This window comes from Trachymyrmex cornetzi, unplaced genomic scaffold (genome assembly GCF_001594075.2).
Source record: "Trachymyrmex cornetzi isolate Tcor2-1 unplaced genomic scaffold, Tcor1.1 scaffold270, whole genome shotgun sequence".
Taxonomy (NCBI): Eukaryota; Metazoa; Arthropoda; class Insecta; order Hymenoptera; family Formicidae; genus Trachymyrmex; species Trachymyrmex cornetzi.
Window position 1 is genome coordinate 743882 of NW_017297377.1, and position 19963 is coordinate 763844.

The 19963-nt window shown below is 31.1% G+C and overlaps 2 protein-coding genes across 2 annotated transcripts in view; one reads left to right on the forward strand and one right to left on the reverse strand.

The window, feature by feature from the left end:
• LOC108761885 (protein expanded) overlaps positions 1-19963 on the reverse strand; it is a 36550-nt gene that overhangs the window by 14634 nt on the left and 1953 nt on the right. The window contains 1 exon segment of the mRNA XM_018508645.1: positions 10913-10953. The gene's annotated coding sequence lies outside the window, so the exon portion shown is untranslated.
• LOC108761889 (putative sodium-dependent multivitamin transporter) lies at positions 2082-7680 on the forward strand. The gene is made up of 8 exons (XM_018508650.1): positions 2082-2363; positions 2570-2791; positions 4098-4438; positions 4935-5054; positions 5517-5831; positions 6134-6251; positions 6690-6958; positions 7438-7680. Exons 1-8 carry the CDS (start codon positions 2253-2255, stop codon positions 7676-7678), a joined length of 1737 nt encoding a protein of 578 aa, XP_018364152.1. The 5' UTR covers positions 2082-2252; the 3' UTR covers positions 7679-7680.

Genomic DNA, 19963 nt, shown 5'->3' on the forward strand with positions numbered 1-19963 from the left:
TATTGTAGACGGGCCTTTTTACGGAAAGTATGACTAGTTTTAGGGCTCCTATGGACGAGAGACTTTAGGTTTGTTCGCGTCGCATGCTCTAACATGCTCCAACCCAAAATGGGTGTTATTTACGGAAAGTATGACTAGTTTTAGGGCTCCTATAGACGAGAGACTTTAGGTTTGTTCGCGTCGCATGCTCTAACATGCTCCAACCCAAAATGGGTGTTCCAAAATTGTTTGCCAGCGCTGGCAGCATTGTTCCAAAAATCATCGTAGCACGTAATACGTGGCAGTATTGCGAAAGAGTAAAGACGTCACTAATTTTGTCACTTCCTGCTGCGGCTGCTGCGGCTGAAAAGGTGAGGCAGCTACAGCATCCAAGATGGCGAGGATCGTTCCAATTTGAAATGCGTATTCGCACCAATTGCATGCTTACTAAAATTGGAACGCTGTTGGTAGCATGTTTTTATGGTGACATACCTGCAGCGCTGGCAATCAATTTTGGAACACAGCCATGACTTGAATTTGACGTCAAAACGACGAACTTTGCTACCTGGGAATATGCTCCTATTATAGTTCCTATACTCCAATGCGCTCATTAGAGTGAGTAGGAACTATGGCAGGAGTATGTTGGAGCATGTTGGAGCATGCGACGCGAACAAACCTTTTGTAGCGCCACAATCGAAATGCCGCGCCGACCCGTTTATACGCTATATTCACACAGTTATATTCTGTAGCGTTACAGAAGTGAACATATTCGCGACTCTTTTCTCCGTAGCTCCGTATGAACAGATTGGCATTTTCAATTGTGGCGCTACAAAGTCGCTCGTCTGTAGGAGCTATTATTGAAGACAATTGGTTCGTTATAATTAGCCTCAAAATATCAATTTTATGTAAAATGTCCTAAATATTTTCGAATAAAGAGTATGAGGTTCTCTCTCATAGGTTCAACTTGTTATTGCAGAAACTATACAAGAATTTTATATGATCTGTTTACTGTTCGTTCGAGAATATTCATATATAAACATTCTTTCCCTGAAAATATGTGATATTTTATATTTCTATATATAATGAATTTTCATTATTTCTAAATATTTTATCATCAAGAAAAAAATAAATTAAGAAAAAAGATTGTAGAAATTCGGACAAATATTTTGAAGAAGTAATATGTATACATTTAAGTATTATTGTACAAAGAAATAGGAAATAATTATAAAATGACTGTATTTATCCAATCTCTATATCGAATAATAAGGCTTTAAAGAAATAAATTAAAATAAGCCAATGTAAGTCGACATTGCGAATGGTAATGTGTAAAACTTACGTTATTATATAATTAATAGTTACGTTTCTATAGATGGAATTACTAGATTCATTATTATATCTCGAACTCTCTCTTCTTACTAAATTATGACTCTTTTATTCTGTGTTTATTTATGATTCTAACAGTTATAAATACACTCACTGACTCGCTTGTCCTGACGCTCTTTATTAGTTAAGAACTCTTCGAAATAAGCGTTTTACCAGATATGCGTACGCTCTATATTTGACAACTCATAAGATCTTAGATTATAATGTAAGTTTTTGGATATAGTTTGTAAATTAAACTGAAATCTACCATGCGTTTAATAAATTTTAGTTTTTAATTTTAATATCATTATCAAAGTACACATTCTGTCAAATATAATAGACAGTTGAAGTTTTTATCCATGATTACTTCCGATCAAGTTTTTGACTTTATACTCATATTTATATCTCTCCGGTTTTACAAAGCGTCTCGTTTATATTATATCTCGTTTATGTTATATAGAAATTTAATGTAATGCTCAGTACTTAAAATTGTTACTACTTATTTGTTGCACTGGAAATGTCTGTAATTAATTATTATTAATAATACACAAGTTACATACATATACATACTAGTAATATACATTACCAGTATCGGCTTACATTGACTAGCATTATTGACTTATTTTGATTTGTGTATTCTTTGATAATGAGGTATATAGATTAGATCACGTCAGAGATTATAAATACACTGTACGTGGTTACGATACGTACATATTATACGTAACGACAAGTATTACACATTGATAAGCAACACATATCCCAGACGGCATTTGTTAGGGTCTCTTAAAAATGAAATAAAGTGCATAATTATTTCCAGAATAGAATGAGTTATTCAAGAGCAAAACCAAAATGTCATACACTACGATTCGTTTTTAATTGATAATATAGTGAATAAAATTGTGACAAACATCATGGCTACATTAACTGCAGCGGATTATGCAGTGATCGGTACATTAATTCTAATCAGTTCCGGCATCGGCGTATATTATTGGCTCGTCGGTGGCCGACAGAAGTCGACTGAGGTAATTAAATCATTTTTTTTGTCACGCATTGCATTGTCATATTTTATATCACACGATATTGCGTTAAGCTTCGATAACTTTCAACTTTGATTTTTCGTCTGATTTATATTATTAATATAATATTAATATTTTCTCAGTAAAAAATACCTAGACATTAAAATAAAATAGATGAAGTAAAATAGCTCTTCTTGAATGTGCTTCTGTAGGAATATTTTATGGCCAACAAGTCAATGCGAATGATCCCGGTAGCGATAGGTTTGATGGTTTCATATTTATCAGCAGTCAGTCTACTTGGAGTGAGCTCTGAAAATTACGTGTACGGTACACAGTACGCTGTGATCAACATCTCTTATGGCCTTGCCACACCGTTCGCAGCTTATTTTTATTTACCGGTATTTTTTAAACTAGACACTGCGAGCACTTTCGAGGTAAAAAGCATTAATACCATTATGCAAAATTCAAGAATAATTATTATGTTAAAGATAATCTTTAGTAATTACAAATATCTAATTATGTTTAAAATATTTTTGTTTCATATCAGTTGTTTGGTCTTTTAACAAAATGCTTGATGTTCTTTATTATTAGCTTAAATTAGGGTAACTTCGGTATATACTCCACACCTATCAAAAACTTAACTTATTAAGTATTATTTATTATGTTTAAAATAAATGAACTATATCAGTAAAAACTTTGTACTGTCTGCTATGAAAAAAATATTAGAAATCCGAAATATTTATTTTTCATATTAAAAAATGAACTTTTGAAACCCTTGCCGTATATCCCATAGGGGTGGGGGGTATGTACGGCTCAAGAAAAATTTACAAATAATGCATATATAAATATGACGTAAAATGATACAATAACTTATAAAATATGTTTATAAATGTTTTATTAAGGAATAAGAATGGTAAATATGTATATAAAATAATAAATAATAATTACAATCTTCCTACATATATTACAAGTGTTATGACATGAGGTACATATTTCATATAATGCGTTTATTGCATTTAGTGCACTGAATTCAATCTACGCACTTTGTATGCTTTGGGCATAAATCTCGCTCGCTAAAAATGCCGTATATCCTAAATAAGTGGGATATACAAGACAACAAACTAAACAAAGAATACGAAAGTAAAGCACTTGTATTTTTGCTATACAACATGCTTTACTATTCCAGTACACGTATGTATCATCGAAAAAACCACTAAGTCTTTTATACGCCCTACAGTAATCATTTTATGTAGATTATAATTTATGATGGCGTTACTTATTACAGTGACAAATCGATTCGACTCACAATAATTTCATTAATATTAACAGCAAGTACCTGAAATCGTAACACAATATTAATATAACATAAAAGCATGTAACAGAGTAGTTGCGGGAAAATTACCCACACTCCTTCTATTTTTTCTGACTTCTGCGGCGTAAATCCCAGCGCGATGTATTTGCCGAAGTTACCCTATATAAAAAAGTATGTTTATAAATAAAATTTAAACACACACACATATATATATATATATATATATATACACATATGTGTGTTAGCAAAAAAATTACTTGTTGAACTAAAAAAAAATGAAAACATGTTTTATATTTTTTATTTTATATTTTGTTTTTAATTAACATAACTATAATTGATAATTTTGAAAATAGCACTAGTATTAGTATTGCTTAAAAATGTTATTGATCAAAATTGATCTAATGCAACTATATAAATATCTGTTGCAGTATCTACAGAAGCGTTTCGGTACGACTACCCGATTAATAGCCAGTTTTGCCTTTTTGCTCCAATTGCTTCTGTACAGCGGTGTGGTGTTATATGCACCTGCATTGGCTTTAGAAGTTACCACCGGTCTTTCAACGACCGCAAGTGTGATTGGTTTAGGACTCATCTGCACTTTCTATTCGACGATCGGAGGCATCAAGGCGGTACTTATCACCGACGTTTTTCAGGGTCTGTTAATGCTGGCTGCCGTTGTCACAGTTATTGCTACCGCAGCAGTTGCTACTGGTGGTCTAGACCGAATTTGGCAGATTGCCGGAGAAGGATCTCGATTGGAATTCAACAAGTAATTATCTGAATGACATAAAAGTCCCTCAAAAAATGTCATTGTATTTCTTTCTAAACCGTTTATATTGTATTTCTATACAAATTTTTGTTATTAGACATATATCTTTATGGGAATATATTCTACTTTACATAATTTCACTTAAACTGAGTGAATCATGAATTCCTCAATTTTGTTTTTTTATTATAAAAGATTAATGTTTTTATGGTAGAAGAAATAAAAAATTATCGCATCGACTATACTGAATTTTTATTTTATTTTTTATTCTATATTAAAAAATATGGTCGTAAGAGAATAACCGCGACAAAAAGAAACAAAATTCGGCTGAAGTGTGTTTGTAATTTCGTAATTTTCTAATTAAACTAAAAATTGAAAAAAACTTTTGCTGAATAATTGAAAGTAACATATTCATTGATTGAGTAAAATGAACAAAATAAAGTTACCAACGCAAGCACAGGAAGCATTTATTTATTTTAACTTTTTACGTATGCCGCAGCATCTCTCCGGATCCAACTGTACGACATACTTGGTGGAGTTTGACACTTGGTGGTTTCTTTACTTATCTTTCCTTGTATAGCGTTAATCAAGTTCAGGTTCAAAGAATGTTGACTGTCAGGTAAAGCGAGATTGACATAATTTCCAATCAAATGCGAATTAATCGAGTTCAAAAATATTACATGTCAAGCACACATAGAATTCTTTAACAGAATTCTTCTTTCCATATTTTTATAAATTTAAGAACATGAAAATTAGCTCACTTAAAATCTGATACTTAAATATACAAAGTATACCTTGTATTTTGTGAATAATATATTATTTAAAAATTAATGCATTATTCATAAAATACAAAATATATTTTGTTATTATTTATTACTAGAATTTTATTATTATTTGTATATATTACTAGAATTATTCTGATATTTTTCTTACTGATGCGCCTATGATTCATTATCACGTAATAACAAATTTTATAAAACTCCATTTGACGGCTGTGGAAAAGATCAAATTTCTAAATTATCGTCAAATTTTTTATATCACCAGAACATCTCTATATTTAACGCTATTTTGATTTTATTAGCAATCTTGCAGCTGCTCAGCGCGCATTATGGTGGAGCTGGCCTATGGCATCGATCATGTCGCTTACTTTGTGCTTTTCCGGACTAGCGATATATGCAAAATATCGTAACTGTGATCCACTCATAGAAGGCAGGATCAGTTCAAATGATCAATTGATGCCGTTGTATGTAATGGACATGCTATCGGATTATCCTGGTGTGCCTGGGCTTTTCATAGCCGGGATTTTTAGTGCCGGACTCAGTACCATCTCGGCCACGGTTAATTCTCTTTCTGCTGTTATTCTTGAAGATTATATCAAGCCTCTCTGGCGTATAAGGTAAGAATCATGATAGCGTGAAAAAATTGTATAATATCGTATAACAGAGTTCATTCCGGAAAACGGCCTAGTTTCAAGGTAACCTGAATCCATTGAAGAGTGCTCATATCATGTTATGCAGAAACATATTAAAACATTATAAAAACCACATTTACTTTGTAGAAAATTAAAAAGTATCATACAGAATACATTCCCTCTTCGTTCTTCCTTTCCTCCCTCTTTTAAGAATTATATATCAAAATCATAAGAAATAATAAAATCTTTGATACTCTAGAACAAAGCACGAATAATATTGATTACAGAAACAAGGACCTATCTGCTTCGACGTCAATAATCATTAGCAAAATTTTGGCTCTTGTAGTTGGACTATCGTGTGTGACAGTGGCTTTTTTGGCACAATATCTCGGTGGATTGCTGCAGGTATATAAACTTTGCTTTCAGTACTAACAATAAGTCATATAATAAAATAAAAATATGTTAAGAGAGAAATAATAATTAATCATTAAAAAAGTAATTTAAAAAAGTCATTCAAAAATCGATTCTACATATGTTAATAAATTTGTCATTCACTCTTACAAGAGAAGTAATCCAGATGTCCAATTAGTTTTGAAAAAGTAACGATTGAAAGTTGTAATATCTTATCTTCTATTAACTAAAATGAGTGCCATTCACTTGAAAAATTTGATATTCGTTAAAAGAATGGAGTAAAAGTAATCGTTATTTTTTCAAAACTAATTGGACATCTGGGTAACTTCCCTTGTTAAATTAATTTGTGGGTTTCAGATAGGTAATCTTTTATGAAATTAGATACCTTAATCGTATAGAATTTCTTTTTCAACAAAATTTATTTTTCTACAGGCAGCTCTGACGATCTTTGGTGTCGTAGGTGGACCTATGTTGGGTTTATACACGCTTGGCATGTTTCTCCCATCGTGCAACCAAAGGGGCGCGATTGCAGGCTTCATTCTTAGTCTCATGTTTTCTTTGTGGATAGGATTTGGACAGCCAAAACCGCCGATTCCGCGGTTGGATATCTCAACAGACGATTGTGGATTCAATAACACTATTATGTTTCGCGAAAGCGATGGGAAATCGTTGATTTACACAAATTCACGACATGAGCTCCAGTAAGTAAACATTTAAGTGTACTGAAAAAAAATTACTTATTTAAGATTTTTTTAATCTTAATGCATATTTCTTTGAATAGTACACTAGGTGAACATTTACTTACAATAAATAAATGTTTATTTAATTAAAAAAATGATAGTTAAATCAAATGGTTTTTGAATAAAATAAATATATGTTTACATTTAGTAAATATTTATTTAGAACTATTCAAACCAAATAATATTTAAAACAAATATCAAAATTTAATATTTTTTTCAATGTGGATATAATTTTATACATATAACTCAGACTTCAATTCTAAGTTTGTTAGAAGCTTCAGTTAGAAAAATAGTTAACAACATGAAAAAATAAACTTGTTTCGAAACACATAATATAAGAAAAAAATTCCTTTTAATTTCAAATTTTTTGATGTTTCATCTTAATATTGCAATATATTTACAATGATGAAACATGACCTTTAACTATTTCTTATTTACAGGATAGAGGAAAATAAATCCTATTTCTATCTTTATCGCATATCCTATATGTGGTACTGTCCATTGGGATTTCTCGTTGCTATAATCACAGGGTGGATCGTCAGTTGGATCACAAGGTGGATTTTTAAGGAAAGCCCTACTGAAATCAATTTGAATTTGCTAAGTCCGATTGTGGCAAGTCGAAAACAAGAAAGAAAAGAAGCAGATGAATATCGTAACACAATAAAATTTAATGAATATTGAGGATATATATAACCTCGTTCTTATAAATAATTAAAAAAAAAATTTTAATATTTGCATTCCTGTTTATATAAAGATATATTACCTAAATATTTATATCTCACGTACAATAAATTTCATTAAAAATTTAATATTTATGTCATAACATATAAGTAATTAATATGTGTTATAAAAATATATATACGTATATATTTACGTAGTAAATATGTACAACATGTATCAACAAATTTTGAACTTCTTGTAAGGTCCAATTGCGGTAACATCAAAATGGTATAGAAATATAAAAATTCCTGATCCAATAATTTAAATACGTAAATTTGTTATATATTTTATTCAGTTTTAGTCTAACAAATAAATTGAAAAAAATAAAAAGTTTTTTATTTTATATTTTCGATTTTTTCTTTTATACGAAATTATCTATTATTTTTTTCTTGAGACCGCAGTTTTAGGATATTCTGTGTATATCATATTATTTTAAATATTTGTGCCTTTTCATGGAATTCGAAAGTAGATAATAACTGCATAATAATTATAGATTAGACAATTATATATTTATGCCAATTCCAATATTTCCCTATACAATTAAGATTAAACATTTTTCTCAACGAATGATCAGATTGGACCATTTCATACTGCGTGAAAATGTCAGCTGAGAGTCTCGCTCTCGCGACGTACAGACATAAACACTATACGGACTACAAACTGCGCGCTGTACACCACTGTACACTTTACCGAAACGTTCGCAAATCACGATGGAATGCCGCCAGACTGGTGTGTGCGCGCGCGCGCCATACGGTGACACACAGAGCAAACGCAAGCAATGACCTGCGTCATGCAGTTCTTACGTAAGGAAATAATACCAAAATAACGTACCCACCAAAATAACAAATTTTAGAAATCTATGTCAGGCAAAAAGGAAATTATAAAAATTTTTTTTGCAGATAATATGCCATAGGTAATTCGATGATAGCACAATGTGCATCAGCATAGATGACGCAGCAGACGACACTTTGCGCAATAAATTAAGAAATTTTCGATTACTGCTTATGAAAAATTCTAAAGATCGGAGAAAAAGATTTTATAGCTTCCCTTCCACATTTTCCTTTTTTTTTCATTGATACTCGTAAAGTTGCCGCAATAAGCTGCGCTTATCGTAGCAGTGTGAAAATACGTTCCTTTATAATCAACGAAAGAAAGCTCTACAATCGGACGAACAACGGGAATGAGAAAATAAAGATGTCGTTCAAGTTGTCGGGCGCGAAATGGCTACCGGTTTTGTGCATTTCTTGCAGGAATACATTGCTCATTTTTACTTCTTGATTTAAATTAAAATCAATCTGTTGTAGTCAAGTTGTAATCACGTTTGTCAAAGTAACGTTACGCAAGTATTTTGAAACAACTATTATATATAAGCGTTTTTTGCATATATTCTTGAGATGAGTTATGAGTATAAAAGCAACTCTGGATATCCAGGAAAGCAACTCAGTATAAGTCTTAATATCAAAGTATCTTAATATTAATATTGAAATGTTTTAATATTAAAATATAAATTACTGTTTTATGATCAAATCTTATTGTACAATAATAAGTATAATATTTAGTAAATTTGTGCTTTATTTTGACAAATAAGACGACGCTCACTTAAGTTGTTCAAGATTTAGATCAGGAATGTCTATAAATCAAACATAAACCAAATAGAGTTATCAAGGAAAATATATACATATACAATTAATATTAAAAAATGTCACTGTAAAAACTAGTTTCGACTTACTGAGGCTTCTTCAGTCGCAGTTGATTTCGTACACGACTGCCGTTAAGATCAGAAGCATAAGTTTCACATATTAATATAAATTACCGGATATTGCCTCATATTAAACTATTTTTGCAACATCAAGAGAACGATTTAACAGAATGTATACTACAGTTCATCGACATGTTTTGAATATTTATTATGTAAGACTTTTAATAATTGACTAATAATGTAACATACTTGCAACTGAAGAATACTCAGTAAAAAAAGTCGAAACTAGTTTCGCTAGATTAATGTAATTCGAACATTAACATTATTTTAATTGTATCACAACATCTTATCATTCGCTCGTCTTTGGCCGTTAATTATTTTACATAATTCTCTTTTTATATGTATTTAGTTAGAAAAAGTAAATAAACAGCCATAAGTTGAACTTATCCCAATCATGTTATGCTATCCTTAGCAAACTGATATGATTTAAAATCGATGTCTTGGAGTTAATGAAAAATTATATTATTATTGTCAACATTTTTATCTAAAGAAGAGATAACAAATATACCGTATAATGGCATATTAAAAAAATAAAAAATTTCGTATGCATTTGTGAGAATTTTTTCAAAAAAACGACACTGAATTTTACAAGGAATATGATAATATTCTATCTGTATATAATAACACATATACATATATACACATATATATATATGAAAAAAATTGTATGTACATAGTTTATGACATTACTGTGCATAACTGTAATATATGCGGATATGACTCCTCTAACGTTCGCGGCAATTAAGTAGAATTACCGAGTTGCGGTACCATAGTCACAAGTTGCTCATTATAATGTGCATTCTTCGTATAAAACAAATCTTTCTTTCGACGCACATAAAAATTGCTCAAATAAAAGCAATAATGTAGATAATAAGTTGAGGAATTCGTTATTGATACATAACAACATGAGAAAATAACTCGATGGTTTATCTAATCTATTGATCCTAACTATGTTTGCCATTTGAAATCATTGATGATGATTGTTCATATCAATATCAAAGTATTTCAATACATAGTAGATACAATTTTGTATCAAAGTGCCACGAATTTATATACTCATGTCTTCGCAGAGCTCTTTTTCTCTCATAACAATACAAGTACTCTCATCGCAATAATCATAAGTAAAAATTCATATTCTTTGTTAGCATATCCTTTGTTCAAATATACATAGAATAAAATGTATTTAAGAAGAAAATCAAAGAGAGAATAACTTAACAACATTATAAAAGGTAGGATCCCATCGCATTTGTATGATTCATTGAGTGATTCATTGTCGAGCCATTTTATTTAAGTTAAGCAGTGAATGATAAATTCGGAAGTGATAGTATATTTTGACAGAATAAATGTAAGAAATACTTTTGTAATTAAATTATATAACGGAAAGAAAAATTATTATTAAATAAAAAACATTAATTTAAAGAAAGAGAAGAACTTACCTAGATTCCTTCGTCTCCCGCCTGCGATATCACGAATCCACCTGCAACATACATGCGAAAATTAGTTGTAAATCATCTTGATTGTAATAATGCTTTGGTGGTAAATAGTTGTAATTTTCTTAATTGGCACCAAGAGAAAGGGATGGAAGAAAAAGGAATGTAATCGCAGCACCGCGCTCTCGAGAACAACGCGCGTGGATAGTTTAGACAATATGATCGCCTTAGAGAACTCGTCGTCGTTTTATTCCTTCGTTTATATTGGCCCCTTCGCAGGGATTGATTCAAGTCTTGAGAAGAGCAGACTGTACGTTATGGATTAAGCGCATAGTCATCGCGCGCGGTCGAGACGAAATCGAAAGAGTGGATCCGCATGGGACGCGTAGCTCGGGAGCTCGGGAGCTTGTCATTATATTCACATTATAATCTCATCAGGATATTCCTCTGCTTAGTCGGACAGCTACGAAAATACGAAGCCATATTACCTGTGCCCTGCCCTACCTGTTCTGCCCTACCCTGCCTTGTCTCGTCCCGCATGTTTCGCGCGCTGCTCAAAAGATTCAATAGCTTTACTTACAAAGAATCTCTCTAGATTAATAATCAAATTATATTTTTAAATCATCAATATCATGTTACTTATCTTATATTCAAATTTTTCGTATTTTCTTATTCAATTTTAATTATATTAATATCATAATTACAAACAATATATAATTCTCAATAAAAAAAAATTTATCCTTTAATCAAAATTTTAAATTTTGTAGTAACAAAGTATCTACTCCTTCTATTTCTTTATTTTTCTTTTTTAAAAACTGATAATCATTATTTAAAGTTACAAAAAATCTGGAAATTATACGAAAAATTTTTCCAACAATATTAATAATTTTCTTCAATAGAATACTGAACTTTTTAATTTGCATTTTGATATTTGCTAATGGAATTGGATGAATATTTGGACAACAAAATAGTTACGAGTTATCAAAAAAGACTTTATATTTCCGTCTTATCCTTTCACGTAATTTCACTTTCCCGCTCTTTTGTAACATTTGTATAATCATTAATGGATCACCCTATATTATGCAAAGCCGTAGAGAATCGCGATCAAAACGATCTTCTATTTTATCCATTTTCCTTGTCATTGCTTACGCGCCGGTGAAAGCCATCGACGATAACCTACTCCGATGCACGATGGCAGCAACAGTTGCAGCTAGCGGCAGCCAACTTCGCGAAAGAAGGAATCCCAATTACGCCCGAGCATGCACTCTGTTGTATATACAGTACACTGCGAGATACTTGCAAAATAACGCGCATGTTGGTTTACTTTGTCGGAAGCGTGCAGCCGCAGTATGGGAAAAGGAAGGGAAATAATGATGGACTTCAAGATGCATCGAATACATAACAATTTGTTCGAATATATGTAATAAATTTAAAAAATTTTGAATTATTTTTTAAATATCTGAAATCGCGCGCGCGCGAAAGATTTCCGATAACCCTGAAAGTGTTTTAAATATTGCATTTCAAAAATATATTCATTTCTTTTATAATACTTGACATTATTATTTTAATTTTTATTTTAGAGTTTAGACAGATAGATATAAATAATAATTTTAAAGAAATGTAAAAGTTTTAGATAAACATACTTGTAGGAAATATTTCTTAGATGTTCAAAAATTTTAAGCATTCAAACCTTTCAGATTACTTAAAATTTGTTAAGACTTTAACAAATTTTTAATTTTGTGTAATATTAAAAAAAAATTCGAATTTTTTTACGATTAAATTATTCGAAAACTTTCAAAAAAAGATTCAAATTCTTATCATTGAATGGAGGTTGTAAAGACAAGTCGGATGAACGAAAAGAAGCAAAGAAAAGGAGGAAGAGCGAGAGAAAGAGAAGAAGAAAAGAGAAAAAGAGATAAGTGTAAAAGAAGATACAGAATGAATAGAAGGAAAAGTAGTTAAAGAAGAAGAAGAAAAGGATAGATATAGATAACTCTTCGCACAGCTGTTTCCAGTTTCGCCTTTCTCCTTCCTCTCGAAACTTCTCCATTTCTCTTTTTTTTTTGCGACCTCGTTCTTTCACTCTGACTTCCATCTTTCTTTAACTTCTCTTTTTTTTTAATCTCACTTCCTCTCCCTCTCTCGTTCTTCTCTTTTATCCCCTCTCTCTTTTTCTTTCTGCCTCCTCTTTCTCTCTTATCTTTCTCTTTTATCCTTCTCTCTTCACTGCTATTCACGTTTCATTTTATCTCTCGCTTCCTCCTTCTGTACGACCAATTCTTCGCATTATACCAGGTTGTGGCGTGGAATGCGGGCGTCCTTCGTCCGCTTCAAGCCAACGTCCAACCGATGAGCCCCGCTAGCATTATCCTTCGTCGATCCTTCGCACGCGCTCCTTAGGGCTCGGTAAAATTAACCGGGAATACTCGCTTGAAAGAAATACCCGTTGAGAGAAATATCTCGCACTCTCTTCTCTTCGTCTTACTTTAGTAAATCTCGCCGTTGCGCTTGACGCGTTCTTTCTCTTTCGGATATACTGTTGATGAAATTATCGCGAGTTATTCGAGTATAACATTAGGAATAAAAATGAAAGCAAATGTCAATGTTTCAATGCTTTCATTTCATTAGAAATGCATTATCATTGTATTTAATTATCAGTTATTTAAGTAAAACCATACGTTAGAGAAAATTATCTTTTATATACACAATATTTTTGGAAGTTTATGATTTGAATGGGTTTTTTCTCGTTTATTAATTGCATCCACATTACGATTAGTAAATAATAAACAATTTGTAAATTGCTTATTGTTAATATGTTTTTTTAATAATTCTAAAGATAAAACGAGAAAAACATTGATTGAATGCTAATCGATTTTTATTATCGCTGCGTAATAATTTTTTATAAGAGCTCCCATAATGTCTCACTTAAAATCAAGGACCTTGCGAAGATCATTGATTATGACGGTCAAGGTCAATAAGATCGATGTCAAATTCAAGGTCATCTAAAAAACTTTTTTAAATATTTGAAATACATGTTTTGATTCGTTCTAAATATACTCTAATTTTACATGTCTCATTAGCCTTTTCTTCTAATATACCTAGTTTTCAATCAAAGGATTCAAATTGAAATTGTCGTAAAATCAATCTTCAGTTTTAACAAAAGCGGGAAGTTCATTCTTGGAACAATGCGTTTATTTTAATTTATTTATTAGTAAACAGCCACCTTTTATACATTCCCATTATTTGTAAATTTGAACATCACTTAAAATTATGCGGGTTGTGATGTCCATTTCTCTTATCACGATTTTTTTGTTTACGCAATGGATTGCGTCAAATGCGTTTACGTATTACGTGGATAGCATTTTCTTACTGACCACGAACGTATAATATTTCCAATTTATTAAAAGTTAAATGACGAACATTCTTTTTTATTTAAAAAAATATGATTATAGCAATACGATTTTCATAAATATCTCATTCCATATAAATACAAATTATACATGACTAAATACTATTTTATTACATCGTAATGATTGGTTAACAATTATACAAATGTTCATGTGTTCGAGTCTTACCAGTTTTATATGTTGCTTAGAAATGTACTAATAGAATTTATATGGCAAAACTATGTAATTAAGAATTATCATTTATATATCACTATTCTAATTCAACATCGAGATATCTTTAATGTTTCAAAATTGAAAATAATATTATGAATTTGTGATTCTTAAATTTTATATCTTTAATAAAAATATGATAAGAAGGAATTAAAAGTTATCACTATTATTTTTATTTTATTTGATATTAATGCTTACTAATATATTTTACTATTTCCTTTTAATATACCAAAATATACCAATATATTTCACAATCACGATATTTAACGACATTTAATGTCACATTAGAACAAATTATTTCGTTCGAATCTCTGTACTGCTGATTTTCGGGTAGACGACCGGTAACTATACGATACATTATCTCACAGTTAGTGGCGGATGACACAATAGAGTGCATTGACACTCCATTCGCATTATTCCGATAGCGTCCCACCTCATGCTTAGCACAGATACACATGCTCGCTTGGATGCGCATAGAGAATCCACGAAGGTAGTGGTACTTTCACCAGGTAGCCGGATTCCATGATGCACGCGGATAGCCAAGAGCAGCCCACTTTTGAGACTGCATACCACTTGAGCACATACTGCACGCCATGGTCATGTCAAAATTAAAATATTAACTCTAATAATGTGCAATTTATATGGAATGTACAAATGTTTCACATACGGTGATGTATTCTTATTTAAAATTATGTATTACAACGTAAGTTTTATTTAGTTTTCTTATTTGCAAGAAAACATTAGCAAAATAAATTACATTCTGCAATTAAAGAAACTTTATTGCTTCACAATCGAGAAACACGAAATTTGTCTTTATGTAATATGTAAGACAGTTTGCAAATTCGGCAAATTCATTTTCAGTAAATAAAATTAATATTCTTAACAGAACTTTTTGTTGTCCATGTAATAACTGACAAAATTCACAATGACAGCACAAAATGCTATACACAAAATGCTATGTCAGCAAATTTTTTTTCTTCGTGTATGTATGCCTCTTGATACAAAAGAACCTTTAATCAATAGAATTTTTAAAAATGCTAATGAAGAATAATATCGAAAATCTTTTCATAAATACATAGATACATAGTTCAGCACTCCGTAAGAAATCTTTTTTTTACAATAATAAATAATTATTAATTAACGTAATAAAAAGAACTATCGGTGGGTTTTACTGTACGACATCGTATACTTTTGTTAAACTAATGTTTGTACGTGTTAATGGATATCTTTTTGAATATTGGATAAAATAAAAAAAATCATTTAATTATTTGTCACTTAATTATCAATAATTTTCCTAAAAAAAACCAGCATTGGCTACACATAAAAAACAATTTTGTCGAAATATCTAAAAATTTAGCAAATCTGAAAATCGTTTTGTTGGAATCAAAATAATTCCGTACAAAATTCGAGCATAATAAATTTATGAGTAATGGTTCAAAAAATTTTGATATTCTGATAATCCTTGAGTGTCCTACATAATAATTTTGATAGTTTAACAAAATTATTTTCAGACCTACTCTAGCTAAATTTTTTTATAGATATTGCAACTAACCCATTCTTTTCATGTACATTGTTCATCTTCTAACATACACGAAAGTATATTGCGAATTTATTTCATCATTTTTTGTATAAAGTCTAACGATGACTACATGAAGATTATACAAATTAATTTAACTGAATATTATAAAATGATAATAATCGGACAAGTTTTTACCAAGAAAATGTACAAGAATTCAAGAGAGATTTATGTAATAATTTAATTAATCAGCTCACAAATCGAAAAAATTATATACTGATATATATACTGATATAAATATTGATAGGAATAAAAATATTCTCACGCCGAGAAAAACTGCTACGGTTGCCACGACTAAAAGTTGCTCATACATTTTTTGGTTACAAGAACTATATAGTACGATTGTGATAACCGTTAGCTTAATGTTTATGACTGTTAAGATAATCTATCTTACGGTTATCATAATTAAATGTATTGATGGACAAAAATTACACAGGCCCACAAAAAAAGTACCCTGTGTTGGGGTGGAGACCCAGCTATTCTTATATATTTTGAATCGCTGAATACGAATCTGACATCAAAATAGAATCATCCAGGGTAAGTTTTCAATCTCATTTCAGCGACTCAAAATATATAAGAATAGCTGGGTCTCCACTCCAGCACAGGGTATTTTTTTTGTGGGCTTATGTTATCATTATTTCTGGTTGTGGTCAATACGTGGTCACCATAGCATTTTTTCTGCGCTAGAATGCTAGACATCTTTTGACATAGGTCCGTATTCAGAACGCCCTTGCAACAATGAACAATGTTAGAGTGCTAACATGCTATAGTTTACGTTACGCATACTATAGAATTTCAAAGATAAAAGTTCTGAATATGGGCCATAATGTTTCATATCTTTCACATCGACTGAACTGGCGGCATTATTTCGATTAAATCGCAGACAGATTTAATGCATCCGTGCTTTCGCGGCGACAAATATTTTCACTGCAGGGTATAAGCATTGGTCGGCATGCCACGTCGGTTTTGCAAAGCGAAAAAATCTCAGGTATTATTTGCCGGGTCATAACGGCCTCCAGCTCAACCTCGAAAGATATTTTGCGCTGGTTATTTACACAGAGCAAACACATGACTGCATAGGTCGGACTTAAGGTGTGTGAGACATGCAAAAGCGATTTGAGCTGACACATAACATAGGGGTTAATAACTTATAATATCAGTAGAACGTTAGGTCACGTAGCCCAAAACATTCCGTCGTACTACAATACAAGGTCGAGGGCTCTTTTCTCTTCCTTACCTCGTACCGGAAACGCGAACCGAATCGCGGACATGCTAAGTATATCCCGCATTATTTCTTCGAGTTTAATTGTTTCGATGCCACGCACGAATCAAATTTTTTATTTACTTTTTTTTAATTATTTTGATATATCACTTTTTTTCATGATATATTACATGTTATGTTACCCCTGATGTCGATTACAAGAAATAAATCTATCTTTTTATAAAGGTATGATAGATGATAGAGGAATATTTCCTTCAACCGCCGAGTATGATTTATTTACTTCTGTAAGAAATGTGAATAAGATTTCGCTTGTATATATCAAGAAGTATACGGGTTCTCTTCTTTTGTTATCTACAGAAATATAAACCATATGTATTCTTATAAAATAGAATTAGAACTAATTTATAAAATATATGTGCAAACAGTGCTAATTCCAATCATACGTATGTATCATTTAATATTTTGGTAAATAATTGATGAATGAACGTATAAAATCTTCAAGAATCCTAATAAAATGTTACGTCAGTAGTACCTACTTAACTATTGTACACTGAATAAAATGCGTCAATTAAAATTCTTTGTAATAATATTAAAGATAAAATTATAATTGTATAATTACATTAATTATATAAATATAAATAAAAGGAATCTGTCCTTTAAACGAAAATATTTTATCTTATTATTTTGCAATGTACACACATCTGTTATTTGCTCTTAGAAATTTTTTAGTCGGCTAAAAATAACATTTATCTTAATATACCGAATATGTCGATGAATCACTATATATGTAATTAGTAATATCACTAGAATCTGAATAGCTGAATTGGTAAGATATTTGCTCAGTAGAGAAGGAGGTTCAATTTCTCGAGATAATTTTCATACCAATTTCTCACATATATTAATATCGGACGAAAAAAGCGCATATTAGATATTATTTGCTTCTTAAAGTGTAATAAAGTTTTTTTTAAATTTTCAGATGTTAGCAAACTGTTAATATTACATAAGCACTTAGGGAAGGATTAAATTAGCCATTCATGATTCATAGAGAAAAAGCTAACAAAAGAATTTTCTGAGATTGAGTTTTATTATATAATCGTCGGTTTTTTTCTGCATGCAGTGCAGTGGGGAGCATCGAAACGATGATAGGCGACACCGAGAATCTACCGTTTCTCAGATATTAATATTCAACTCGTTAAATAATACGTCAATAAAACAAATAGTGTCAACGACTGTAAAACCGTTTCGCGCCTACAATCCAAGTATTTCCGTACTGCTTTAGTCATACCCGTGCGCGATTCCATGCACTTTCATAGTGCAGTAGCGTAGAAAACAATATGCGATATAATATGCCGATGTCTAATAATAAGAGGATAATCCGTTTTACATAAATTATCCTATTAAATCAAATTTAACTAATTGAAATGTCTCCAGTATTTTCGAGGATACAGAAAATTACAATTGGAGTAATCTGGTTAGAGATAATGTACACGATGATCTACACCCAATGTTCGAATAAATGAATGTATAATGAATATAAATACACTTTTTGTTATTCATCAAGAAACGAATAGATACTTTTCATTCGATTTGTATGGATATTTTTGTAAATATGATTACAATTATTTTACATTCGCTTCCACTCTGCATTATCTGTATGATTTTTTTTTACAAATATAAACAGAAATATGTAAAAACAATGAAACAAGCAGAAAAACAATTCAGACTTTTAACTAAGTATTTTTTTTTAATTATATAAAGTTATATACGTTCCTGTTGCATCCAATTCCTCAATTAACATTCCGAGAAAACCACATCCGTAAAAGAATATAAAAAGAATAATGTATGTGAACAGAATCATCATTATCACAATTATTTTTTTCCACATTCAACTAAAGATTTCATAAAGACAAGATTTGACAATATGTTATTTAAAGCAATGATTGTTTATCGAAGCTTTTTTTTAAATACATTTTGTTTGAATACTTTGAATAAATACTCGTGAAATAATCATATTTTCGTAAATAAATATTTTTGAGAAAGTCCGACACAGTTTTGAATAAACATAAATACACTAAAAAAAACTAAATTTCAATAAACATTAGTTTAATAAGTAAATATTTATTAAATACAAACATGTAATTATTTGATACAAAAATTAATTTGATTTAACTATCATCTGTTTTATTGAATAAACATTTATTTACTGTAAGTAAATGTTTACTTAATACTATTCAAAAAAATATGTATGAAGATTCAGTAAATGTTTTAAAATAGCTTTTAACGTGAAAATTTTGATTAATTTGTACAATTCGTAGCTCGATTATAAATTTTCGTATTTATCGGGCACACTGATTAGGGGAGGAACCAAGCTCCGCAGCAGAGTTGAGTGTGGAATATCCCGTCGCCGCGTATTCCGTATTCCTACGCTACGAAGTCACGCAGACCTCGACTCGACGGCGCAGTTGAGCGAATGTGCGAATACCGCGGGCGGCTAGTAGTAAACCGCACAAATCGCGAACGGGCGCATGCGCGTCCGCCGTGGAATGCGCGCTCTTGCGTACCTTTACCTCCTTCTCATCCCCTCGCCAACCCTCTCGCATCATCTCCCTGGCTCCGGCCCTTCTACTCGCTCCCCGCCCCGC